The sequence below is a fragment of the Zalophus californianus genome, chromosome 3, assembly GCF_009762305.2.
Source record: "Zalophus californianus isolate mZalCal1 chromosome 3, mZalCal1.pri.v2, whole genome shotgun sequence".
Classification (NCBI taxonomy): domain Eukaryota; kingdom Metazoa; phylum Chordata; class Mammalia; order Carnivora; family Otariidae; genus Zalophus; species Zalophus californianus.
The window spans coordinates 140,871,582-140,898,063 of record NC_045597.1 but is presented as its reverse complement, the minus strand read 5'-3'; the positions used below and the strand labels follow the sequence as shown (position 1 = coordinate 140,898,063).

General features: G+C 36.3%; 1 protein-coding gene across 10 annotated transcripts; it reads right to left on the bottom strand.

The window, feature by feature from the left end:
* Nucleotides 1-5,807: 5,807 nt before the first annotated feature.
* Nucleotides 5,808-24,804, bottom strand: RBM45 (RNA binding motif protein 45). 10 transcript variants are annotated; one of them, XR_003519063.2, is made up of 11 exons: nt 24,362-24,804; nt 20,251-20,373; nt 18,023-18,149; nt 15,451-15,573; nt 14,380-14,565; nt 11,242-11,371; nt 10,984-11,068; nt 10,615-10,778; nt 8,720-8,920; nt 6,227-6,272; nt 5,808-6,064 (listed from the first exon to the last, which is right to left on the bottom strand). XR_003519063.2 is itself a non-coding variant. In XM_027588997.2 (11 exons), exons 1-9 carry the CDS (start codon nt 24,665-24,667, stop codon nt 8,728-8,730), a joined length of 1,437 nt encoding a protein of 478 aa, XP_027444798.1. In that variant the 5' UTR covers nt 24,668-24,804; the 3' UTR covers nt 5,808-6,064; nt 6,227-6,258; nt 8,720-8,727. The 10 variants fall into 10 exon arrangements, 8 of the variants coding, with proteins under 8 accessions (XP_027444798.1, XP_027444803.1, XP_027444797.1 ...); XR_003519064.2 differs by having other exon boundaries at nt 14,380-14,559; nt 24,368-24,802; XM_027588997.2 differs by having other exon boundaries at nt 6,227-6,258.
* Between the last annotated feature and the right edge of the window lie 1,678 nt (nt 24,805-26,482).

Genomic DNA, 26,482 nt, shown 5'->3' with positions numbered 1-26,482 from the left:
AAGGCTTTACCTAGCAAAAATTCCTTCTAGTTTCCATTATTCTTACCTAAGTTTCTATGAATAACATTAACTTTTTTTATTTGACTGTTTCATGGGTATTTTTGCAGAAAACTGTCATAGGAATGTTGCAGGTGTTTGTATTTATACTGCCTTTAGTATCGCTTTTATTTTCTAGATGAGAAAACAGGTCCAAAAAGGCAATGTTGGTATCATGTATGAAACCTGCTCTTGGGGAAACTGAAGGTTCACTATCAGTAAGATCTAGAAGACATGATACATTCCTATATGACAAGTAACTGAAAGCTATTAAGTAGAAGTATATTGCTCATCTTTCAGGATGATATAAAGGAAATCTACTTTCATTCTTTCCCCCCGCATACTTTCTTTGAGTTACAATACTGAAATAAGACTGGGCTGTGTGAAAGATGAGACTACATGACAGTGCCTAGGATTCCCAGATTCAGGGTAAAAGTGGAAGGAAATGAGCCCTGCTAGGAGTTTCTGGTGGAAGGATTAAGCCAAGGTAGTACCTAAATGGTAGATGGGCCCTGGTAGGAGTTTATGATGGTTAAACCAAGATGAGTGCTATCTCTCCAAGTATGTGTTTTTTTGTTTTTTGTTTTTTTTTTTGGTCATTGTTGGTCCAATTTTGGTCTTGCCAATGCAAGTCAGCCAGTTTCAGTTTTCAGCAACCACTGCAGATTCTTCCTAAAGTCAGTCCTATCAGTAACAGATCACAATCTCCTTCTACACTGTCCCCCAAGTGTCACATTCTTAAGTTACTAATGTACTAATTGCGGAAGAGGAAGGAAGTCTCTTGTGCCAAAGGATCAATAATTTAAGAATGTAAAAACTATTTTCTAGTGCCAAAACCCAATATAACAACTTTGTCAAGGATGAAAGGGAAAAAAATTAAATGATGTATTTTTGTGTATCAAATCTTCCAGCAAATGAGGATGACTTTAATTAGATGACTTTAAAGTAGATGACTTTAATTTTCCTTTTAGCATTAAAAAACCACACAAAACAGAACAGAACAAGCCCTGAAACCCTCTAAGAACTCTGTGCTAATGAATGCTGTGACCTGTGTATTACTAATGCTGAAAAATGATGATAATATATGAGCAAGAAAATCAGTTAGCAGCAACAGCATTCACCTACAAAAATCAGAAATGGAGTACAGGCAGGAAAATTAAGAGTGTAGATTCATAGGAGTATCTGTGAGTAAGCACTTTGGTTGTCCTATTCTGCTCAACATTTTTCCAATTTCTATAGAAAACTGTACTTGATTTTTGTACTTCAAATACAAAAGTGATTTTCCTAAAACAGTCTCCTGGTGCCCTCCCTCCACCACTTCTGCAGCAGCATTGTCAGAAAGGCCGTCTCCAGGGTACCGCAGTGCTTGTGGCCTTAGTCAGCTTGCAGCTTAGCTGGCTCACATGGATCCTGACATCTGGATAGTGACTGCAATTCATCTCAGACAGTCAGGGGACTCTCTTTCCTGTGACAGATAACCACTCAAATGGATTTTCATAGGGCCTGGTAACTTTCTCCAAGTATAATATTAGGGATCTCCATATTCTACTGAGGACAAGTCTTTTCTACCTTAAATATAGTCAAAACATGGTCATGATAATGAACGAACTGCAACTTCATATGTTAACTAAATATTTCTAGCTGATCCCCTAGTAATACCATACCTTCAGTTCCCAGGATCCATGTGTCCTTGAGTTACTGTTTCTAGAAAAGGAAATAATGCAATCCATTTATTAGAATTCAGATGTTAAAATGAAACTTCTTATCTAATAAGGATGACCTTTATGTTTTCTCTCTTTACTGAAGTCATATGTAAAAACAGTTGCTATGATTTTAATAGAGCTTACTATCCACATATGGAATAAAATTTGCATATGGCTATACCCCTGGATGAAAAGGCCATATATATATATATATATTTCATTTGTTCTTGACCTCACTGAGTTTTAGGCAAATAATTAATAAGTTACTGAAAATTAAACTGTACCTATAAGTGAACAGATTTGTGAGTACATCAAAAAAAGCATTCACTTTGTAAGAAGATTCACTTTAGGATTGTAAAAATACTCAGATACATACATGTGTATTTCTGTTCTCCTGTGATTATTCTATTTCAGTTTTTAAACACTGATGATAATTACATCACCTTCATGCTCCTTTGTCCATTTAAAAAGAATGATACATATCTATATACTTCTTTAGAGACAAAATCTTTGATAATTCATTAAAATAATTTACTTCAAAATAAATATAAATAAAAAATGAAACAAGATAGAAGCTTTGAATGGCAAAAGCAAATAATTACCATCCTATACAAACATCAAAAAATATTTGCTAACAAAAAAGCTGGCCTGACATCTTGCTATATCTCTAAGACTGCTTGTGTTTTTCAATTTCTTACTGTAATTCATATTTACTGATATTAAATTAAAGCATGCTAAACTCTAAAAAATGCTTAAGGTAAAAAGACTCAGGAACTTCTCAATGTCTTATTTTTACAATAGTCCAATTTAAGGTACAACATATAGAATCTCTTAAGGCCAGTATACTACGAAGTCAATGCCATTGACTACCCTAACAAATCACTTAGGGAGCTTATTGAGAAACTCAGCCCCAAATTTGCAGATTCAGTGTACCTGTATTTTAAACAAATACCTGAGGTGATTCTTGTGGACACTAAAGTTTAAAACCACTGCTTTAGACAATTAAAATCCTGTCATTTCATGCTCAATGCCTTAAATAACACTGGAATGCTGCACTTCACTGTTTCTAAGTGGCAATGTTTATCACCACCTAGTGGTAAAATCTCTTATTTCTATTTTCTTTCTCTTCATTGATACCACGTAGGTCCCAATTAAAAAAGAATAACATTCAGAGACTATGAAAATTTTAGAGTAATAATTTCCTTAGTATTTTGCATTAACTTTTTATCTACGGTGAGATTAAAAAGCATAAAAAATAAACTTATAAATAAAACCACACCACTACCATTGAATAAAAACAGTATATACTGTAGAAGAATCTTTCCTAAAATACATTCGTTGTTGTATCAGTGCCCTGTTAGTAGTGTGCCTCTAAAAATACATTGCCCAGTGCAAACCATGGTCTTCTTTTGGAGATACGGGGATGATACATATTAGCATATTAAAGGCTCTGAGAAGTTTCATGGTCAAAATAATCTGGGCAATAATAACCATTTTCCAAATATCTTAGACCATGAAAACTTCTTCTCTAAAGAAACTTAATGAATTCTCTCAAGACACTAGTATTTCAAGGAACATAGCTTAGGACATGATGCTCTAGAAACAGCAAATCTGATACCTGCTTTCAGCATCTATAATCTACCATAAAAGACCTGACAATGAATTTACAAGAAAGTTTTGATCAGGCTTTATTTTAGATGCTATTTATATTTGAACCACATATTTGAAAGAGAAGTTTATTGATCTGAATTGCTTAGTATTTTTTTAGGTTAATGAAGTACACACCTAATAAAAACCCCTTTATGTTGGCAATTTTAGTAACTGACATATGCAGAGCATCTAAGTATCTATATATCATGTTCTTATACCCAAAGTGCATTTGAAGAGTAAACATCTAAGTGACGACATGAGCACTAGATTATTAAATGCTATTTCTGAGGTTTTAGAACCTCCTCGTTTTAAGAAAAATGTGACATTCTGGCTTTTAAAAAATAAACTTTTAGGGCTCAACTACAAGGGACAACTGAGACATGCAGCTGGAAAATGCAGCAGAAGGTTGCAGTGTAAAAGCAGTGTTTCGCAGGCAGAGAACAATGCTACAAATCTCTTTAGAATTTATATGAAGGAATCAAGGAACTAAATCTACAGAAGACACCTTACCGAAATCACAACTGGTTGCTGAAACTGGCTCCCTGACATTAAATGCAGAATGGAGAAATTGGGATTATTTCATCCAAATAGAAAATCTGGAGGTCAGGAGGGTATATGAAAGCTATCGGGGCGTCTGGGTGGCTCAGTCGTTAAGCGTCTGCCTTCGGCTCAGGTCATGATCCCAGGGACCTGGGATTGAGCCCCGCATTGCATCAGGCTCCCTGCTCTCTGGGAAGCCTGCTTCTCCCTCTCACATTCCCCCTGCTTGTGTTCCCTCTCTCATTGTCTCTCCCTCTCTGTCAAATAAATAAATAAAATTAAAAAAAAAAGCAAGCTATCACCTGGAAGATCCAACTTCTATATGGCCCAGTGAAAAACTTAAAGACTAATAAGGTGAAAATTGTGGGGAATCAACTTTTGTTAATTATGAGGATTAATCGAAGATGCAATGGACTCAGGTATGAGTTAAGAGAACGCCTTCCCTACTTTTATACTGTTTAGATTAACCAGCTGCCAGATATATTTCTGGGGGAATTCAAGTATTACCTGAGTGGTAGAGTCTGATAACCTGTAGGGCACAATTTGGTTTCAATCCGTGAAAATGGAACTATGTGCACAGTAAATGAGTTCATGATGAATAAGTCTATCTGTTGGTAATTAATCCTCATCTCCTCACTTAGGTGTTTTTTTTTTTTTTTCCATTTCGAATGAGAGCATTTACTTTCTTTTCAAAATATGCCCTTTGGTTCACAAAGATTCCATTCTCATTAAGTCCTGCCTGGGAAGATGAGATTGGAAATTTTCTCATCTAAATTTATTAAAATTACTGATTCAAAAAAAGGATTTCAATTTTTCAATGGAGAGATGTCAAACTGCAATACTTTTATTATGCTCAGTGAATTTAATCTTTCATTATTTTTAGTTTAACTCAGAATGTGAGAAGCACAATGAGGAGGTAATTCAGTGGTCTTAATAACTGCATACCATTTATAGTATCTTTCTTTAAGATGCTGACTTTCTGACTTAGATATACCTTTTTTGATACATATTATTCACCTTAAGAGCAGCTAAAAATTTTTCTTGGATTTTCAAAATACAAGCAGAGTAGGGTCCTAATTTTTAATCCCTTTTTGGAATGACTATTCTTTCTATCATAGTCTGTTCTGAAGTTACTTACATGTCACGTTTTTACAGTGACCATTATAGCTTGTGTTTATAAAGGAAAATGTCCACCCTCCCGCAAAGCCACTAACATCTATTTAAACTTATTATCAATAATAACCTAAAACTTTTTTTTATTACCATTGCTCTATAATCTTCAAAGATCTTTATAAAATTACCAACAAATTTTGGCATAACTATAAAAATACAGTATAAAATATTTCTGATGTCTTTTTTTTTAAAGATTTTATTTATTTATTTGAAAGAGAGAGAGAGAGAGAGAAACAGCATGAGAGGGGAGAAGGTCAGAGGGAGAAGCAGGCTCCCCGTTGAGCCGGGAGCCTGATGTGGGACTCGATCCCAGGACTCCGGGATCATGACCTGAGCCGAAGGCAGTCGCTTAACCAACTGAGCCACCCAGGCACCCAATATTTCTGATATGTCTTTTGGCTCTTGCCTCAGATTAAGTTTAAGTATGTAGCCAATCTGCATGTGTAGGCTGAGCAGCAATTACCATATTTTATTGAATCTCAGATGCAATTGACTGAAGGAAGCACCTTTGTTTCATGTTCTATTAAGAAATAAAAACAGGTTGTCAATTACAGTATGGCACAGTTGATATCACGATGTGTCCAATTTCAGAAATACAAAAATGTGAAAAAATGTGCATCTCAAAATCAATGAAATATGTCATTTTGTCAAATTCTAAACACTGTTATATGTTTTATTCTCTTCTTTCACATAAATAAGGCATGATTTAGTCAAGCAAAGAAAACTTTATTTCTGCTACATATAACAACATATTGCTCTAAGAAACAACTATTATATTAGTTTAAGCACTGATGTGTGAATTCAAAAATACATGTCAACAATCCGTGCTCCCCAGACAAAACAATGTTGTGCACAGACTATCAGGTATATGAAAAAAAAAGCGGTCAACTGTCCACAGGGAGTGCGTCCAGTCACATTTTCAGTCAGTCAGCTGAGGATTATGTCATTATTTAGTCTTTGTTCTGTAGAAAGAACACAACAGAAGTATGAAAATCATCACCTGAAAGGAAATAGCTATTGTATTTAGTATTCCTAAAACATTAGGAATTTCCTTTATTTCAAAATAACCAATTTATCTGCTTACTTAATCACAGATGTCCCCAAATAAGCAAAACCAAACTTACTCAGAAGGATGATGCAAGCAGGTACTGAATTTCTGAAGGGAAAATGCTGTGAATTAATACAAAATCAGGATGCTCTGAAATACTAAAATTTTTATTTTCCTCAAATAGAAAGAGAAACATTTTGTACATTAAACCCACTTCAAAATAGAAGTCAATTACTTTCAAAGTTATATTCTTAGACCAGTTTCTTTTCCTATTTCATAGGTGTAGCTCACTTAATCCTAGGCCTATTTCTCAGAGACAAAAGGAACCAGCCTTTATGAGTGGTGCTTGTCCCTTGAAATCAAGGGAACCAATAAAAAAAATGCTGTCCCTTCCAAAGAACTTCAAGTGCTATAATCTGTAAAATTTGGGAAACTCTTTCATATTATTTTATTGAACCTTAAAATAATACATTTATTTAATATACCAACAAAGGAGGAGAATCTCATGGAGTCCACAGTAAATAGAAAATCTACAGCAAAAATAAATTTAAAAGACGTGCTGCAACTTGTAAGACATTCAAAACCAATACAGCTGGTTATGTCCTACCATTTTTAGCTAACCTGAACCTACTTTATCTTTGCTCTGAATAGGTACAATGGTTCAATTAAGGGAAAAAGGATAGATTTATATTTTATGAATAGTCATGCTGAAGAATATGTAATTCCTCTGATGTAGGGAACGGGATAAATGTACAGCACTTTTACAGGGAAAATGTGGTATTATAATGCTTCATTCGCGAAGCACCAGCTGGCCACATTTTGTATCATTAAACTTTTAGTTTCTGACCATCCTGGTAAGATGACATGCCAAAGATTCACTGAAATCACCAAGGCAAGAGTTTTAGCTCACACGTGCAAAACATTATTATATTTTATAAGGAATTCTGCTGATTAATTTTCTCTCAATAATCCTATTAAAAAAATCAGCCTCAGAAAGGTGAAGAGATCTGCCCATTCATAGTCAGTTAAACGTCGGAATTAGAATTCCAAGCCAGATCTTCTGATTTTTAAGTTTAACATTTTTATACTATACAAATAATCACTAGGAAAGGCTCAACCACAAGAATAATTCATGTATTTTCCCCATATTAAGAACTTAGTATTACTATCCTTTTTTAAGGACAAAGATTCTTTGAATAGAAGAATTGTTAGCTATGTATTAAAATATTCACAGACACAAACAAACACATTTTTGTATGCTATTTTAGAAGATAGCTTGTCTAACCAGAATTCAGGTCTTATCATTTTATTTGTAAATGTAAAAAGACAGTTTTGTTTTAAGAAGGACTTGTTAATTCTTTTTCACTGGCATTTTAATATTTTTACATCGTATTGGGTAATGGGAATGAATTTTGTAATTAAATAAAACATTTCAAGACATTTCTAAATTAGGATTATTCATAATGGGCCCAACGGGCATCTCCTATTGCCAACTGCCTTCTAGGAAGGAGGAACTAATCACCTGACTTGTTCTATTAGAAAAAGGGTCATCAGCAGTAAGGATTGAGACAATGCACTCTGATACTTGCTAGTTGCCATAATTGGTCAGAAAGAAAATGGAGGTAAAAGAAATTTGCCTTCAAGTCAGTAACTTCCAAGTCAATCTAAAGTGCTTGCCAACCGCTACCATTTGACCAGCAGTGGACTTGGGAAGCTGGTGTGTGTGGGAACAGGGAAACTCTCAGCTACCCCTGAAGCTCACAATTCATTTCCAGAATAAAAAAAGTGAAAGAGTTGAACATTTCTACTTTAAAGAATGTTTCCCTAAGCCATGGAGATATATGTTGACTATCACAGTAAAAGAAATGTTAAGCTTGATCTCTGAAAACTAAAAGAAAAAGAAATTCATATGGCTGTATGTATCATTATAATAGACAAGAGTTTTTGGTAAATTGGCAGGGTTCCTTTTTCAGTACATATATACACATGTGAGAATACTTTTTGAATGTGTGGTTTTAATGCACAAACTCACAAATACAAGTCCAGAGAAAAACATCTAGGTTCAAAAGGTCCAAAAAGACGTATTATTTGATACTACTTTTTAGACATTTCACTAGTGAGACGTCAAAACACTCTTTATAAAGGTTATTACAAATTACCTTAAGTTATAACTCAAGATATTGACATTAATCCTCTAAGTTAAAAATCTTTAGTACTATTTCAATTTTAAAGTTATATAAACATACGGTAAAAAGTCAAATTCTTAATATTAAAACATTCACAAACAAAAAAACCCACTGTTTAACTTTCTACATTGAAATCTGATTTTATTTTGTAGAAGAGCAAAAGCATTCTCCCAGTAAACACTGAAAACATTTAAGTTTAAAAGTTCAAGTTTAAAAAAAAATATTGTGAAATTAACCCAACCTGTGGTTTTATTAGCCAAGCACTAAGTCACAATGCTTTTAACTGACAACTTCCAAATCCCTAAAAAGAAACTCTATACATATTCCTCTTGCTATAATATTTAGCCAACGTGTTTTTAAAACTCAGACTAAAAAGGGCTTACCTCAAGAATCAGTAAGTTCTTTGTCGTTTGTTAGATTCTTCTCTTGGGGAATCCGCCAGCATAACTTTAAGTCTGACTCCATTTAGGATCTTTCCATGTAAAGTAGTAATGGCATCATTTGCGCTTATTCTATCTGCATATTTGGCATACCCCACGTTTTTTCCTGACACAAGGTAAACTTCGATCAGGTTACCAAAACGACTGAAACAAAGTTAAAAAAAAATCCAATGAAATTGATAAAAATACAACTGTTTAGGTCCAAAAATTGGGGTCCATTCTGGACTCCTCCTCCATTCCTCTCCCCACACCCAATCTTCAAGTCAATCTTCCTTTTCAAACACGTGCTCTATTAGTCAAGTTCTCTTCATTCTCACTCAGGTCTCTTTCCTCATTCAGCTGGTCATTATCTTTTCCTTGGAATGCTCTAATACCTTCCTCACTTGTTCCCCTGCCCTTTGGGCTTGTCCCTCCCTAATCTATTTTCTACCCTGTCTTTCTAGTGACCTTTCTAAAACAGAGATTTGATCATTTCCTCCCTAAAAATCCCATCCAGGGTGAAGACCAACTCCCTAACATAGCTTGTGGGCCTTTCTTGACATGGGCTTTGTCCTCTCCCACTTCACCCTCCCTCCCAGTCTCTCAAATTTCATACTCTAACCATCTCCTTTCACATTCTCTCTTGCAGAAATAACCACCCCTGCCCCCCAATCCCTGCTTCTCTAGCTAAGTTATTTTTATCTGCCAGGTCTCCATTACACATTGCTTCTTAGAGCTTCAGAAGTAGATGCTCCCCTTAATGTATTTCATAGCCTGGACATTGCTTTTCACAACACCAACCTCACGAGGTTGTAGTATCCTATTCACTTGTTTGTCTCCTACATGAGATTAGCTCTCAGAGGACAGAACTATTATGTCTTATTTACATCATATCTTTTGTTTACACAATGTCTCTTGCACTTAGCATGATGACTGCCTGGTGCAAAGGAAATGTTCAAGAAATAAACCACATGAATCAGTTAAATAAGTCAAAATATTTGAACTACTACTGTTTTGTGCAGCTCTTCAATGAGCTTCCTATTTTTTTTTTTTTTACTTTGCTAACACTGTTATAAGGCAAATAGGAACAAGACCAAAAAGAAAAAAGTTAAGATTAAAGTTCTATTAAAAACACAAAAATAAACAAGAGCCTTCCTTTTTCTACACTTATTATGTACTCTTCCTTACAATCAAGTAATTGTTTACTCAAAATAATCCTTAAGGATCCAACAGAGTGCTGACAAAATAGAAAATGCTACTCTGTTCAGTTGTATTACAATCACTAAGGAAAAGTTATGTAAAAAGAATTCTAGAGGAAAGGTTGACACAGATGTATTTTCTATCAAGAAACAAATGATTTGTCCATTTTATGCATGCAATTTTTCAAAACAATACTGTTTTTTTTTTTAAAGATTTTATTTATTTATTTGACAGAGAGAGAGAGACAGCGAGAGAGGGAACACAAGCAGGGGGAGTGGGAGAGGGACAAGCAGGCTTCCCGCAGAGCAGGGAGCCCAATGCAGGGCTCAATCCCAGGACCCTGGGACCATGACCTGAGCCAAAGGCAGACACTTAACGACTGAGCCACACAGGCGCCCCAAAACAATACTGTTTTATGTCTTCAAAACAAAGTAACAGGAAATTCTGTGTGGAGACTTAAGATGTATAAATAATAAAGAAGAGAAAGAAATCATATATTTTAAAAGGTGATATAAATAAGGAATTTTTTAAACTACAGAACAAATCATTTCTATCTGATAAGTATTGGATATAGGAAGTTTCAAGTTTGTGAGAGGGCTTAAATGACTGATTTAAATAAATTATATTATAAACGAAACTTCGTGGAATTGAAATCTTACCAGAATATATCCTCTAATACATCTAAAGGTAAAGGATGAGGATTAAACACGATAAAAAGTCTTTCTTTCACAGGAGTTTCAGGAGGGGCTTTTTTTTTGCACGATGGAAGTACAACATCTGTCTGGATTTGAGGCAACTGTGATCCAGAATTTCCTCCAAATTGCTGTTGAAGAGTTAGGTACAAAATAAGAAAAAGAAAAACTGCACTTTAAGGATTTTAAGCCAAGAGCTAAAGAGATCTATATCATGACTTCTATGTGATCTTGTACTGTAGCTCTGAAAATTTTCTTACATAGGCAATAAACAAAGGCCGCATTTATTTTATAGCCTACTGATGTATGATAGAGGTTAAATTCTTACCTACTTACCAGAAATTGCTGCTGACTTGGGTTATTCCACACCATTGATGCAAGCTGTGCTGCTACCATCTGCGTTGCCATTTTTCTGAGAAGACTAAAGATAAGAACTGATAATTTACAGAAAACTAGAAATACTCAGTCTCTGACCTGTAACTTATTTTGTGTGACTTCCTCACCCAAGAGGTCAACTGCTTCCTATTCTTATTCTTCAAGTCATACCATGTATACCCAAAGCCCTGCTGTAAACCCTCCTGAGATAGTACTTACTCTGTTGCGTTACTCCCATCATCAATGAAGGAAACACCTATCCGATTCCCAGGAGGGTACTGAAACCCATGTAACTTGTATTTTGCATAAATAGCTGATGCTACGTTGAAATACTGAACCACTCCATGACCTAAAACAAAAGTAGAGAACATCAGGAGTTAAAAAGAACACAGGGTACCCAAAGCCTGTCTTGTCACAAAATCAAACAATATAGAAATAGCCTGTAATCACATAACTTGTTAACAGAGAGTCAAATGGGTCAGAAAACAAAGTTTTATTATACATATGTGCAACAGCTATGTTCCTACAAAGTCTAAACCAGATTTTGGCAAAAATATAAACATGATATTTTAAGGAAAATGTGTAATTATTAGAGTAAGTTCTGTCCAATGAATTTAATTTTAGGATATTGGTGTTTCTTATATGATAGATATACCTAAAGCCAAACAGTTTTTCTTTTGAAATCTGCTTTGAAATTTTAAAATTTTCCCTATCATACTGAGTCGGAAATGAAATGAGAATATATAGCCTGATAAAAGCATACAGTCATCAGGCTTGCTGCAGTGCTAGAGAAAGGAAAAGTGTTATTTATGAAAAAGAAAACGTAGGGAACAGAGGCTCTCAGATTAGAAGTCACATATTTCACATTTCTTTGGCGAGCTTTCAGCTAAGGAAATAGATTTCAATTCAGGAGGGTGATGCTGTAGTGGGGGGATAATTTTATACTGGTGTCCATATGTGGACAGCCTTGTAACACAACCAAAAAGTTTTCATGATATATAACCCATATGTATAATATAATATAATATAATATAATATAATATAATAATATAATATAATATAATATAATATAGATATATAACCGATATATACAGTATAACCCACTTGAGGGAAAACACTGCTATAATTTCATGTTCCTTTCTAAACCCAAGCACCCCAACATTTTAATGAAAATAAAATTCAGATAGCAAATGAACATATAAAACTCATAGAACTCTATGATGATACCTCTATTAATAAAAAGGTGCCCCAAAACACATATATTTATTTATCAGACACATTCAACCAGAGAAATGATAAAGAAGGTAAAGGAACAAATACATTTCAACATACCAGATAAAAGGGAAAGAAATACAAAAAAAATAGAATTATACATAATAACGAATGTGCCAAAAAACACAAAGTGTGTGCCTTAGAGTCAGAATAAAGAATGATAGTCTAAGGTTGGGTTAGGGTTGGAGATGGTCTAAAGTAGGCTCAGATGGGTAGTCGTGCTAAGAGACCAGCGCTGGGTAGAGTAATAGTAAGTGCAAGTGTCTGTGTGAAAAGTGGCACCACTCCAGGCCTGCCAGCCCGATGACCTGACTCACTTTCCTACTTCCCCTTACATCCATAACACCCTGAAAGGACTAAATCGAGTGTATCTATAGTACTAGAAGAGATGCCAAGTATGACTTCTCTATACCACCTCTCCAATTCTCTAAACAAACCAATAAGCTCTTGAGATTTCCTGAGTGCCTACTATGTGCCAGGACTTGCAATAGGTATTTTACATACAGCATTTCTAATTCTTATCTAACCTTGGCATAGAAGGTATTAATAATCCTCTTTTACAGATGAAGAAAGAGAGATTCAGAAAGGATAAGCAAACTGCCAAGGTCTCAGAGCTACATGCCAGTGCTGGGATTTGCATTTTGAGTCTAATGTGAAATGGAATGCCAACCATTTTCCATTATGCCACAATAACTCCATTTTCAAAAAGCCTTAAAAAATTATGAAGATGGTTAAGCCAACACTAGATATTAGGTTTAACCAATTAACTAGTTAATAAGTTCAAATGGCTATTAGAGCCTTGCTTCAGATTTTTAAAAAAGATCTTATTTATTTATTTGAGAGAGAGAACACAAGTGGGCGGGGAGAGGGAGAGGGAGAAGCAGACTCCCCACTTAACAGGGAGCCCGACATGGGGCTTGATCCCAGGACCGTGAGATCAAGACCTGAACCAAAGGCAGACGCTCAACTGACTGAGCCACCCAGGTGCCTCAGAGCCTTGCTATAATTAAGACTGGGAAGAAGTAGAGAGAGAAGTAGAGCAATTAGATAGCTTGAAATGAAGGGAAGGAGTTTCATTTTGAGGCATAAAACAGGGCGCCTGGGTGGCTCAGTTGGTTAAGTGACTGCCCTCGGCTCAGGTCATGATCCTGGAGTCCCTGGATCGAGTCCCCACATTGGGCTCCCTGCTTGGCAGGGAGTCTGCTTCTCCCTCTGACCCTCCCCCCTCTCATGTGCTCTCTCTCTCTCATTCTCTCTCTGTCAAATAAATAAAATCTTTAAAAAAACAAACAAACAAACAAACAAAAAAGAGAGATAGGGACGAGGAGGAAGCTTTAAGGGTTTTAGAACTTCGCCTAGGGGTGCCTGGGTGGCTCAGTCGTTAAGCATCTGCCTTCAGCTCAGGTCATGATCCCAGGGTCCTGGGATCAAGCCCCGCATCGGGCTCCCTGCTCGGCGGGAAGCCTGCTTCTCCCTCTCCCACTCCCCCTGCTTGTGTTCCCTCTCTCGCTGTGTCTCTCTCTGTCAAATAAATAAAAATCTTTAAAAAAAAAAAAAAAAGAACTTCGCCTAGCATTAATCAGGAGTACAGGGACCCCATCCTGAGGTATTTTGGTTGTACAACTGGAAAGAGAGAACACTCTATATTGTGGGAGTTAAAATATTCTTTAAAAATAAATGACTTGGGGCGCCTGGGTGGCTCAGTCGTTAAGCATCTGCCTTCGGCTCAGGTCATGGTCCCAGGGTCCTGGGATCGAGCCCCACATCGGGTTCCCGCTCGGTGGGAAGCCTGCTTCTCCCTCTCCCACTCCCCCTGCTTGTGTTCCCTCTCTCGCTGTGTCTCTCTCTGTCAAATAAATAAATAAATTCTTTAAAAAAATAAATAAATAAAAATAAATGACTTGTATAAAGGACATATATTCTCAGGGGTTTATTTACTAAGGTATCATTGTATTTGAAAGTTTAAAGCGGAGAAAAAGAAAACATAAAGTTGTCACAGAAAGAGTATCTGACATAAGAAGTGCACTGGAGAAAAGACATTTTAACAAAACACAGTATATTAAAAAATAATAGACATTATTTTACCATAATTAGAATAAGGATCTCGTTGAACTTCGCAGTATTCCAATCCTGGTACTATATCAAAAATACTGAAAAGCTGCTCTTCAGTGAAAGGAACTCTTGATACAACTGACAGGCGTTTGGAGATAGCTTCTTGGCCTCTGTTGTCATTCTTGTCAAAACTTGAATACTCAGATTGTTGTTCTCCAACAATATAAAAAAAGTATATCTTTTAATTTCTATACATTCAACATTTTAGGTACAAGTAAGATGAGCTGTCATTCAGTCCATTGCATTGGACCAAGGCACTGTATTTTGTAGTATGTTCTTGGGCATTAGCACTATCAGAGGGACCAATGGTGAAAAAACAGACAACTCTTCCCACTCCCCTGCCTTTGACACAGAAATATAAGCAGAAATGTGTAGTCTAACTTCAGAGGAATATGTTTAGTATGCAAAACTGCAAAATATGGTACGAGTTTCACCTAAAAGAAAGTTTATGCCAAATAACCTTTATAGGACTTACTTCCATCACTCATTTCTCCCTTTGGCTAACTTCTACTTTCGTCATTCCTCTCCTTTCTCTAGCCCTAATTTTAAAGCAGCAGTACCTTAGGGATAAATCTTAGGACTCACACTGAGGGAGTATCAGGATAGGTATCTCATACTTTTTGGTCCTACACAAAAGCAGAAGCTCACTCAAAAAAAGTGGCAGTGATGCAGTTTAGTATTTAGATAATACATAACTAACCATAGAAAACTATAATTGGAATTATTATTTTTTCCTATTACACATAGAAATATATAATTATATATAATATAAACATATAACTATATTTGTTATACATAAAATATAATAATATAAATAAATTTATATAATAATTTCCAATTACAGTTTTCTGTTACACAGTGTTAGATACTAGTTACGCAAGTGTTAAATATTAAGACCATGAGGAGTCATGACAAACTTCTCAAAAAACCCCATATTAACTTTTATTCACTAAGTAAGATTTACAGACTAAAGAATATTTTATGAAATCCAAATCCAATTGTATATACTACTTATACTATTAAAATAAAGGATAGCTTACTCACCAAATGGAAACATATTAACTCTAGGTTCATGTCCCAATGTCTCCTGCCTCATGTTACTATAATAGTCTTGTTCCGAGGATTCAGATGCTTTATTTTTAGGTTCAGCCAAGATTGCCCTAAAACCTGAAAAAGAGAATCTATGACTTTCAAACTTCATAGCAAATTTAACACACCTGCAAATATACTTTATTGCTATGCTTGACTTAGCTTTTAACTGTAATTGTATAAAACAAAATCTATACAAGGGCCATCTGCACCAGACCTACTTCTTGGCTTTTTGGAAGATGGCAAAGAATAAATAAAAAGCGCAAGAATCTCAAGTTATGGGTCAATGTAGACATGAAAGATCAGCAATTCTATCTTATCCTTTCCAGTCTCCCCGCTATTACAAAAAATATCATGGCTCGTTCTCCCTGGTTCAACATCAAAATCCTATAGGGCTCTTTACATTCAACCTGTTAGCAAGACTCTTCCTTTGAAATACACTTACAAGATGTTATCTTTTACTCCAATTTCTTTGCCTTTGTTTCTAAGTCAGATTCCCTTCAATTAATTACAACTCTTTAAGTGGTCTCTTTGCCTCTGGATCAAAGGTTTTAAGTAGGGGCTCAAAGATGGGCTTCAAAAAGTGGGAAGGTTCCATGAACTCTCTGAAACTTTAAACAAAATGTTTATGTATATGTGCATATGGGCATATTTCAAAGGAGAAGGTTCATAGCTTTCAACATACTATGCAGTGGCTCGTAAAAGGATAAAACCAGTCACTTTGAATTCTTTCTCTGGAAATCCATCCTTGAAACTGTGGTTAGATCAACTGTCCTAATAGTTATTTTTCTCCTTTTAAAACAATCTACAAGGGAATCCTAACTGAGGTTGAACTGTTTATAACCTCCCATATATGATGCCAATGTATCTAGTTAACTTTGTCTCCTAATTTCTCAACAGGATTATTACGCTTTCTTCAGACTGTTCCTTTCACAGTATTAAGCAAAGACATGTTTACTCCTAGCTCTGTGCCTTTGCTAAAACTGCTCTCACCCTCTGTCCTGCCTACTCTATACCAGATGTCAATCCTACCTCTAGAGGTGTTCTCATGCTCACAGTGCACTTGTTTCTCACCACTGTTGGACCATACCACACATTTTCTAACATTTTCTCATTTGGCAAATTTTTATTGAGTCTATTAAAAATGGCAGTATCTTTGATAGAGATCTCAATAAATCTTTATAGAGGGCCTATAACTAACTGTACTAGGTACTAGGAATGACAGAAACAGACAAATAAAACATACTCCCTGCTTTCAAAGAGCCTTTTAAAAATTCTTTTATTCTTTTTTTTAAATATTTTATTTATTTATTTGACAGAGACAGACACAGCGAGATAGGGAACACAAGCAAGGGGAGTGAGAGAGGGAGAAGCAGGCTTCCCGTGGAGCAGGGAGCCCGATGCAGGGCTCGATCCCAGGACCCTGGGATCATGACCTGAGCTGAAGGCAGCCGCCTAACGACTGAGCCACCCAGGCGTCCCTCTTCTATTATTCTTTAACTATTTTTTGTCTATTAGATTTTGGCTACCCAATATAATTAAATTCCTTAAAAGCTATATATTTATTCCCTTTGTATCTTTTTACTTAACATATTGCTGAGTATACCATAGGTACTCAATTAATGCTGGTTGACTGAGAAATTTAGAAGGATCTGAGAGGAAATTTTGGTATGTATCTTAAGGTCATTTAAGGAGGGCACGTTCTGCATGGAGCACTGGGTGTTATACGAAAACAGTGAATCGTGGATCACTACATCAAAAACTAATGATGTATTGTATGGTGACTAACATAACATAATAAAATAAAAAAAAAGAATTCTACTGATTAGCAATAATTCTTTCCAGTACATATAGATCTTTATAATATCCTAAAACCTACTAATTTAATTATTCCTCATTTCTCAAGGTCAATATAACCAGGAGTATGACAACAAAGGATATTTTCCTTGGCTTCTTTAAAATTCTTATTCTTCATTATATATATACCAGCAATAGCAAAAGATCCAATTAATATCACTCTAGCTCACAATTAACCCAATATATATTTAGTTACCTATGTGGCAAATATTACACTAAGTCTCAACCTTAACCTTTATGTTTATTAGTATATACTTAATTCTATTTAAGGTTTAGGTTAAATATGAACAAATATAACAGAAAACTGGAGTTCTTTTTTTTAATATAAAGAAAAAATATTCTTTAAAAAAGCCTGAAAGGGTAAGTCAATTTTTTAATACTTAAAAATTTTAAATTACTATAGAAATAATAACCAAAATGTGGCAACATATTTTCACTTATTAAATTAATGCAATTGCTCATATTTCTCTTCAGGACAGTGCCTCAATGAAAACTTAATCACAGCCCCCAAATAATTTTCATCTTAGGTATATACATATATTTAAACTCCCATTGCTAGGATTAAATTAGCAGGTATGGTTATTAGCAAAACCAAGTGTTAAATTCAGTTATTTAGAATAATTAAAAGTTTTTAAGAAGTCTTTAATATGTTAAATGAACATATCCTTACTTCGATCACAGTTTTCTATTGCTTGGGCAGCTTGTGATGGTTTTAAGTATCGAACATAACCCAAACCTTTACTTTCTCCAGTTACTTTATTCTTAATAATGCTGCAATACTCGATATCTCCATACACCTATGAGAGTTAAAAGAAATGATCTTAGAGGAGTCAAAATCAATAACTGAACAGATTATTTCAGAACTTAAAGTTTATTTGTGTCCCTTATTGGCAAAACTAGAAATGAGAATTAGAATTTACAGCCATTTTTAATAACAGAATCCAAATGTCACAAACTAATGAGGCACTAGAAAAAAAACCATACTAACGATACAGGCAAATAATAACATAACCAAAATAATGATGATTTTCATTTTCATCTTCTGAGCATTTGCTTTACATATATTATCTTACTGCTACAAAAGTCCTTTAAGGATATATGTATAATATGTATGTGTGTATGTATATATGTATGTATATGTATATATACACAATATATTATAATTTGTATATCTATATATATTATATTATTTCACAGACAAGGAAACTGGGTCTTTGAGAAATCAAATAATTTGCCCATGTCATGGAGGACGAGTAAGAATGTGTACATGGTTTGGAAAGCTCCAAAGTCTTGCTCAGTGGTGATTACAAGGTGGAATTGAACCTTCCATATTCAAATCTTAGTTCAGTCCCTTATGAACTGAGTAGTTTAGTTATCTTCTCTGTGCCTATCTCTTTACCTGTTAAATGGGGCTAAAAGTTGTACCTACTTCAAAGGGTTATTTTAAGAGTTAAATGAACTAATAGACCTAAAGGGTCTGGGACACACTAAACATTAGCTACAGCTGTCTGCCTTCTAACAGGACATAACTGATTATGTATTCTTTTGAAGAGGAGCCTCTCAAAGTGTATCACTAAAACACACGGACGTACTCAGAAAGTCAATTCTCTATGTGAAAAATATGGGTAAAAGTTTACTTTTAATGTTGGTAAAAATATGGGATATAAATTCTTAGTATTTATTTTTTTAAAGATTTTATTTATTTATTATTTAGAGAGAGACAGTATGTGTGTGTGAGCAGGGGGAGGGGCAGAGAGGGAGAGAGAAAATCTCCAGCGGACTCTGAGCTGAGTGTGGAGCCATATGCAGGGCTCCACCTCACGACCCTGAGATCATGACCTGAGCCAAAATCAAGAGTCAGATGCTTAACCAACTGAGCCACCCAGGTGTCCCCTTAGTGTTTATTTTTTATTTTATAAAAGTCTCACATAACCACTTAGCTACTTAATTATTATACATTTGGATAAAAATGTCATATTTGTTCACTCAGAAAAAGATAAAAATTTATAAATATATAAGATAAAAACTTCTTTCTTACTATTGGAAGAAGTATGGAATATATATTTTTGGTAGTTGTTATTTTTGAGATATTTTATTCAACTCTTATTTGGGGTAGGACAGAGAAAGTTTGAAAATTACTTTTCACTGTTTCTTTTCTTTCTTGCTTGTTGCCCACCTGATTCATAATGTTGGGAAACTTAGTAGAAAAAGGATAAAAAATTACAACTCAAAACAATTTAAGAATTGCTTTTTAATAATTTTTGTGATATCACATATATAAAAATCAATGGCTAAAAAGAGATTTAAAATTCTCTTCAAATTTCATGGACTATAATCTTGCTATATGGTTCAGAGCTGTAGTTTTTTTTTCCTTTTAATAGAACTCCTTCAAAGGCTTAATTTTAGGACAAAAATTCTATAAAGGATGAGCCTTTCTGCGAATAAGTACATCTACCTGCCACAAGCTTATAATCAATACTAGATAATACAGTTGACACACTCAGGCTTCCTTGACTCCCCTCTATATGAGAGCAACAGAGTGGTGAGAGGGTACTTGGAAAGTGTAAAGACCAAGAGCAGGTTCCACCACCTACAAGGTATGCGACCTAATTTAAAACTCCGGGCTTTATACTTTATTTTCCTGAATCTGTGTTTTCCTTTTATGGGGGAAAATACCATCATTAATATTTCCCAGTTTTTATGTTTTTTTTTAAGTTAGTTTATTCTAAGTTTAATATTTTAAAACTAGATGGAAATAGATGATTTAAAAACTGTTCCTTAATTCTCTACCACCAATCTAATCATCTAACTCAAACAACACTTAAGATTTAATAACCATACAACCAATTTAGGATTGTAAGTTACCACAGATGCTAGCTGATTAGAAAACATAAGTACCTTAAATTTTTCCCGCAGATCTTCTTCTGTGTAGGACTTTGGTATCATAACAAATATTCTCGTAAGTTCTTCATCTTCAACATCGCGGTGACTTCCAGATGATCGGGACTGAGCAATGAAAACCTAAGAAACAAACAAAATCCAAAAAATAATATAAAAAAAATCAGTTAACTGCTTTCCTATTTCTTAAGTATACTTACTTCATTATTAGTGTGAGATTCATGTTAGGTTAAACACAATGTAATAGCGTTTTGTCAAAAGTTTTTTTAAAGCAATCTTTACTGCAATGACATTTTATATGAGATAATACCAATGTCTGCATTTATTTTTGCACTTTTGTCTGCCAAGAGGAAGTCAGTGCATTGAAAAAGAATGTATACTCTGTAGTTGCTGAACAGTGTCTAATAAATGCCAATTACAGTTGACTGACTGTATTATTTAAATACAGTTTTTACTGATTTTGTCTAGTTGTTTTATCAGATACTAAGAGAGGAGTATAAAAACCTGATTGCAAATTTATCTTTCTCCTTTTAGTTCTATCAGTAATGCTTCATGTATTTTGAAGCTGTATTACTGGCTGCATAAACATGTGGGATTGTTATGTACTTTTTGACTGATATTCTTATTCCTATGAGATTGCCCTATCTCTGTTAATACTCTTTGTGTTGAAGACCATTTTGTATGACATCACACAAGCTTTTTCTTTTTTTTTTAAATATTTTACTTATTTATTTGACAAAGAGAGAGATAGTGAGAGCAGGAACACAAGCAGAGGCAGTGGGAGAGGGAGAGGGAGAAGCAGGCCTCCCATGGAGCAAGGAGCCCGATGCGGGGATCATGACCTGAGCCGAAGGCAGACGCTTAACGACTGAGCCACCCAGGCGCCCCTCACACAAGCTTTTTCTATCCTTTGACTTTCAACCACTTTGTATCTTTATGTCTCTTTTAAATAGTATTTAGTTTGGTCTTTCTTTTTTTATAAATCCTGATAATCTCTGCCTTTAATTGGCACATTAAGTCTACTTATGTTTAATGTAATTATTGATATAGCTGGGTTTAAGTCTAGAATGTCATTATTTTTAATTGTTTTCTTCTAATATTAACCTTTAAAAAAGGTAACATAACCATATTCTGGATCATCTTAGGGACCATCCAAATTATTTATGTGAGCAAGAAAATGCACAGGACTACCTGACGCTCCATTTTCTACTATTAGCAATTTAGTTTTACTGAAACATCATCTGTGACATTAGATTACTTAGATTTATTACTTGGATTATGATACTAGGTTGTTACTTATTACTTTATAAAACTGTTTTGGTTTTATATTATCCTAGAGGAATGTTAAAATCTCTAATTAGGATTGTGGATTTGTACAGAGCTATAAGGATAAGAATTTTAATGACTAGTTTTGTTTTTTTATAAATTGAAGATGTAATAAAATTAATATAAATCACCACACAAAGCCCTTAAGGTTTCTTTTTTCTTCTACTTTAAAGGGAGGGCTGCATACCATTCAAGTATGAGAAAACCTCAACTTATGGAATTCCAGAGTAGGAGGCAGCAACCCAAAGGACAGAGAACTTATAAAGCCATGGGATTTCAAAAGTATGAAACAGAAGATCATATGTTTGCTTAGAAAACAGCTGTCATAGAGGTATAGGACCTCGTTGACAAGATACAGCTGGAGACATATTCCTAGAGTCTACTGTTACTTCAATAAACTTACACTAGCAGTGTATGAGGTTATTAGTAACAGAGTACTGAGCAATACAGAAACGACCCACTAGAAAGTCAGTCTAGTGGACATATCACTAATGAATGATCAATAGAAAAATAAAATAGGAAACCTTTACGAATATGGGAAGATACTGGGGGAAAAGAAAGAGACTCAAGTTAAGATTTGAGACTGGAGGTGTCATCAGATCACAAATTTCTAAATTTTAGAAGTCTAGAGTGTTTCAAATTTCCAATAAGGCAGGCAGCGTCTGAGCAGAACACATGTATAATAATTAACCACCTAATGGAGATTTCTCCTGAGACTTTATGTTCAGACTACAGACTAAATAAGAGGCATTCTTGCAAAGCTGAAAACCAAAACTTTACCACTTTCCTCCAGATAATGTAGTTGGTCACAGAATAACTCTTACTTAGCCAATCTTTCCTGGCTGCAGGCCCAGGGCTATAATTTTCTTATGTGTCTTATAGATCCTTTGGAACTTTGCAAAAGCAAACTACATGAGAAAAGTTGAAGCTGAATTAATTTAACGGGAAATACAGAGAAAACAAAAAGAAACACAAAGAAACTACATTCCAGTGAAAGACAGACCAAACTGAACCTGCTGAAGAATGAACTTAGACTGTCTAGCTCGATCCTGTAGTGCAACAAACTTCTGGGTGAAACTAAGTGGACCAAAACGTGGAAAACAACTTAAACTTGAATTATTTTGGGGAGTACCTTCTCTGCGGCTAAAAGGGAGGGTACATTTCAGTGATGGGACTTTTACTTCTCTTGTAGGAATTTAATTAAGGAAAGGGGATTATATAGGTTTGAGATTTGGGGCACTTTTTGGGTTGCCCACAGAGCTCTGGTTATACTCAAAAGTATAAAAAAAACCCTGGGCTAATTTAATTAGAAGGAGATACAAATTACCAATCTAGGACAGGAGTCAGCAAACCACAGCTTCCTGTTTTTCTACAGCCCATGATCTAAAAATTGTTTTTACATTTTTAAAGGGCTGTTAAAAACACCGAACATGTCACAGAGACTGTATGTGGCTCACAACACCTAAAATATTTACTATCTGTCCTCCTACAGAAAAAGTTTGTCAACCCCTGATCTAGCATATGCTGTTGCCTTACAATTCATTTTATTGATGATCTGTTCTGCTCCATTTCAGAGAGTTGGGGAGGTGGAAATAAAGGGAATGTCTATGGTGGTCTACTGTATTGCTGGTATACTCCTATGCTCCTTCTCTTTTGTGGATGGAGATATAGGGAAGACCTCAGAGACTGAAATATCTTTTAGTCTTTCATTTATGTCAGTATTAATAATATTCTTACCAGTTTTCTGTAGTAAATGGGAGGAATAAAAGGGGGAAAAAAAGTCGAGGGAAAAGAGAATTTTGTGGAAGTCTCCAACAGAATTACATACACAGCAACTATTTCTACAGGACAGGTGAGGGTACAGTTTAAGCAACTGTCAGATAGATCCTCAGGATTGGGTCCTGAACTGAGTTCACTGCCAGTAAGGAATGACATTTTGGCTACTACTGACCATAAGGATATATTGAGGGCCTACCTTTTGTCAAGCACTGTGCTAAAAGCATAGATAAAGTCAAATAACTCTCAAAATCACCCTTCCTGCCACATGTCAGTTATCTTAATTTTACACAAGTGCGGAAAGAATATAAATACCTCCAGGGTGAACCAAGAGTATACAAAGAAGCATTTAATAACAATACCACTACACTACCATCACAATGATTTGGCTCTTCTTAAGGCAGTTTACTTTGGTTGCTTTCAAAGAAAAGTGGCAATAACAAAACGTATGCCATTACTACTTTCACAAAGAGGGCTTAGTTAAGAGGATTTTTAAAAATCACAATGGTGTGACAAATATACAATAGCAGCAGTTTTAGTCACCTTGACTCAAACATTATATACATGTACACTTTCGTCTGGTACTGGGCAAACGCCCAACACCAGAGAGGCCACAGTTTAATACACCTTTATCAAGTTGTTAAGCTCAGTACCAACCTGAAGAAAAGCAAAAAAAAAAAAAAAAAATCTGTTTTTATACATGGTACACGGGGTTATGAGAGAGGCGGTTCAGAGGTGGGCCGTGGAGTCCAGAGCTGCGTAGTGGTGACGGCCGGAGTGGAGGGAGGCCCAGTCAGCTCTGCAGCTGAAGTCGGGGCGGACGTTCTTTCCGCACCGTCCAAACCCCCGCACCCCTCTCTCGAACGCCATCCTCCCGCCCCCGGAATGCCAGGCGCTGCCCAGTACGCCCCAAAGAGGTGCTGTACTACCCCGACCCCACGCTGACACAGCTTCAGGTGCAGGGAGGCCCCATCCCTTCCCACTCCCGCGGGTACCCCAACCCCGGCACCTGCACCTTGATGGGCTTGGTGTCATTGGGGCTGAGGCATTGGCCGTGCATCTCCTCCATGGCCCTGCAGGCCTGCGAGCTGCGGGCAAACTTGACGAAGGCGATGCCCTTGGACTCCTTGGTGTGCTTGTCCCGCACCACCCAGATGTCCTGGATCTCGCCGAAGGGCGAGAAGCGCTCCCTCAGCACCGACTCGGGAGTGTACTTGCTGATCACCAGAAAGATGCGGCTGTTGGGGGGCTCGTCCAGGCTGTCCACGCCCGGCCGGAAGCCTCCGCCGCTCGCACAGCTGCCTGCTTCGTCCATGGTGCTCCACCCCGGCGCGGGAGCCAGGCCCGGGTCCCCTTCAGGTCTCCTCCTTTCCGCCGCGCCCGCCACCGCCGCTTTGCACACCCAGCCGTTGTGGGTCCGGCGCTCCGCTTCCGGAAGACGCAAGAGTCGGGCGCCTGGCGCGGTCCGGCAGTGCCTGGTGCCAGCTTCCGGGGAGCTGCCTGCAGCGCCCCCTAGCGGTCCGGGGGGTGGGGAGACCGACCCAGTCCGGGAGTCCAATCCCGCGGAAAGGAGGCTCAAACTCAGGTGTGCCATCCGCATTCCCTGTGGCCAGAACAGCCCTGTGTGGTGCACAGGCTTTCCCAGCGCTGGCTTCATTCCCATCCCTAGAGCCCAAGCATTCTTCCCCCAAAGTTTGCCATCTTGGTCATAAGCTCAATCGAAGACCATTACAGGATAAAGTTAAAAACCCTATAGCCTTTAGAGCTATAAAGAACTTCTGAGATAATCCAATTCCAGCCTCATTTGTTGAGAAAATTGGGGTGAGGAAATCGAGGCCCTTGGAATAGCCAAAGATAATAGGGGTACAAATAACAGAGCCAAAACCAGAACCATCTCTGTCCGCTGATCTGCTCAACTCCCACAGGCACCCCTGGGGATTTGAAGGCTGAAAGGGTGGACTGCTCAGCTCTAGGACTAAGAGAAATCTTAAAGGCAAGCAAAGTGGGAATGCATACTTACTTCTAAGACTTCTGTTATAGGAGACTTGAGGAGAGGTAGTGGGAAACTAGGAGAAATCCAGAAACAAGATCTGGATTTTGTAGTGGAATTAGAATAAAATGAAAAGAATGAAACAGAAAAGTGGTCCAGGAGCAGAGCTCTTTGAAAGTTCAAGTCCAGGCTGCTAAGATCTGGGTTGCTTTGAACTTAAACAGATAAATACTATTTATTGTGTGCCACCTGCGTGTCAGCTCTGTGTAAGGAGCTAGACACAACAATAAGGAAAAGGAAAAACATGATCCCTGCCCTCAGAGAGCTTTCTTTCTATTGTGGAAAACTTACATGTAAATATATAGTGCAAAATAATGTCTGATTGTGTTAAATGGTTTCACCACTGAATTGTATGTTTGGACAAGTCACTTCATATTTTCAACTTCAGTTTCCTCAGCTGCAAGGAGAAATAGTATTACCCACTAAATGGGGTAGTTGTTAAACTCAGTTAATTCATCCATTTATTTGAGGACTAAATGTTTTTGACTGTCTACTATGTGTTGGGCACTGTGCTATATTCAAGTGATATAGTATTAAACAAAATGATCATTCTCTTTCTCTTACGAAGTTAATAGATTGAGTTTGTATACTTAGGATTTTATGAGATAATATATATGGAGCTCATAGCTTAGGGATCAAATGAGATAATATGTGTACAATGGAACAATGGAGATGAATTTTCTTGTTCCCTTTGACTAGGGTATCCATTCCCCCACTTTTGATATTGTACACTTGTATGACAGAAACTAAGAGTCAGGGATTGTGGGTTCTCACTCTGGCTTTAGCATAACAAGATTATGATAATTTCTCCTTGCTTTACATCCTGTATCTGTGGAGTAAGGACTCTTTACCCTGGAGCTTAGCAAGTCAAGGAAGTATCTTGTTTTAACTTTCCACTTCTCTTTGTCTTACCCAGATCAATCAAAGTGAATGAAAACAATGTAGCAATGTTAATAATTTTATTGATGTGAGAATTTGAAGATTCTAGCAACACTATTTGCACACCAGTGCCATCTAGTGGAAAATGTATAATTTTCTTGAACTGTACAGACTGGGCAATTTTCATTCTTTGTGAAACAA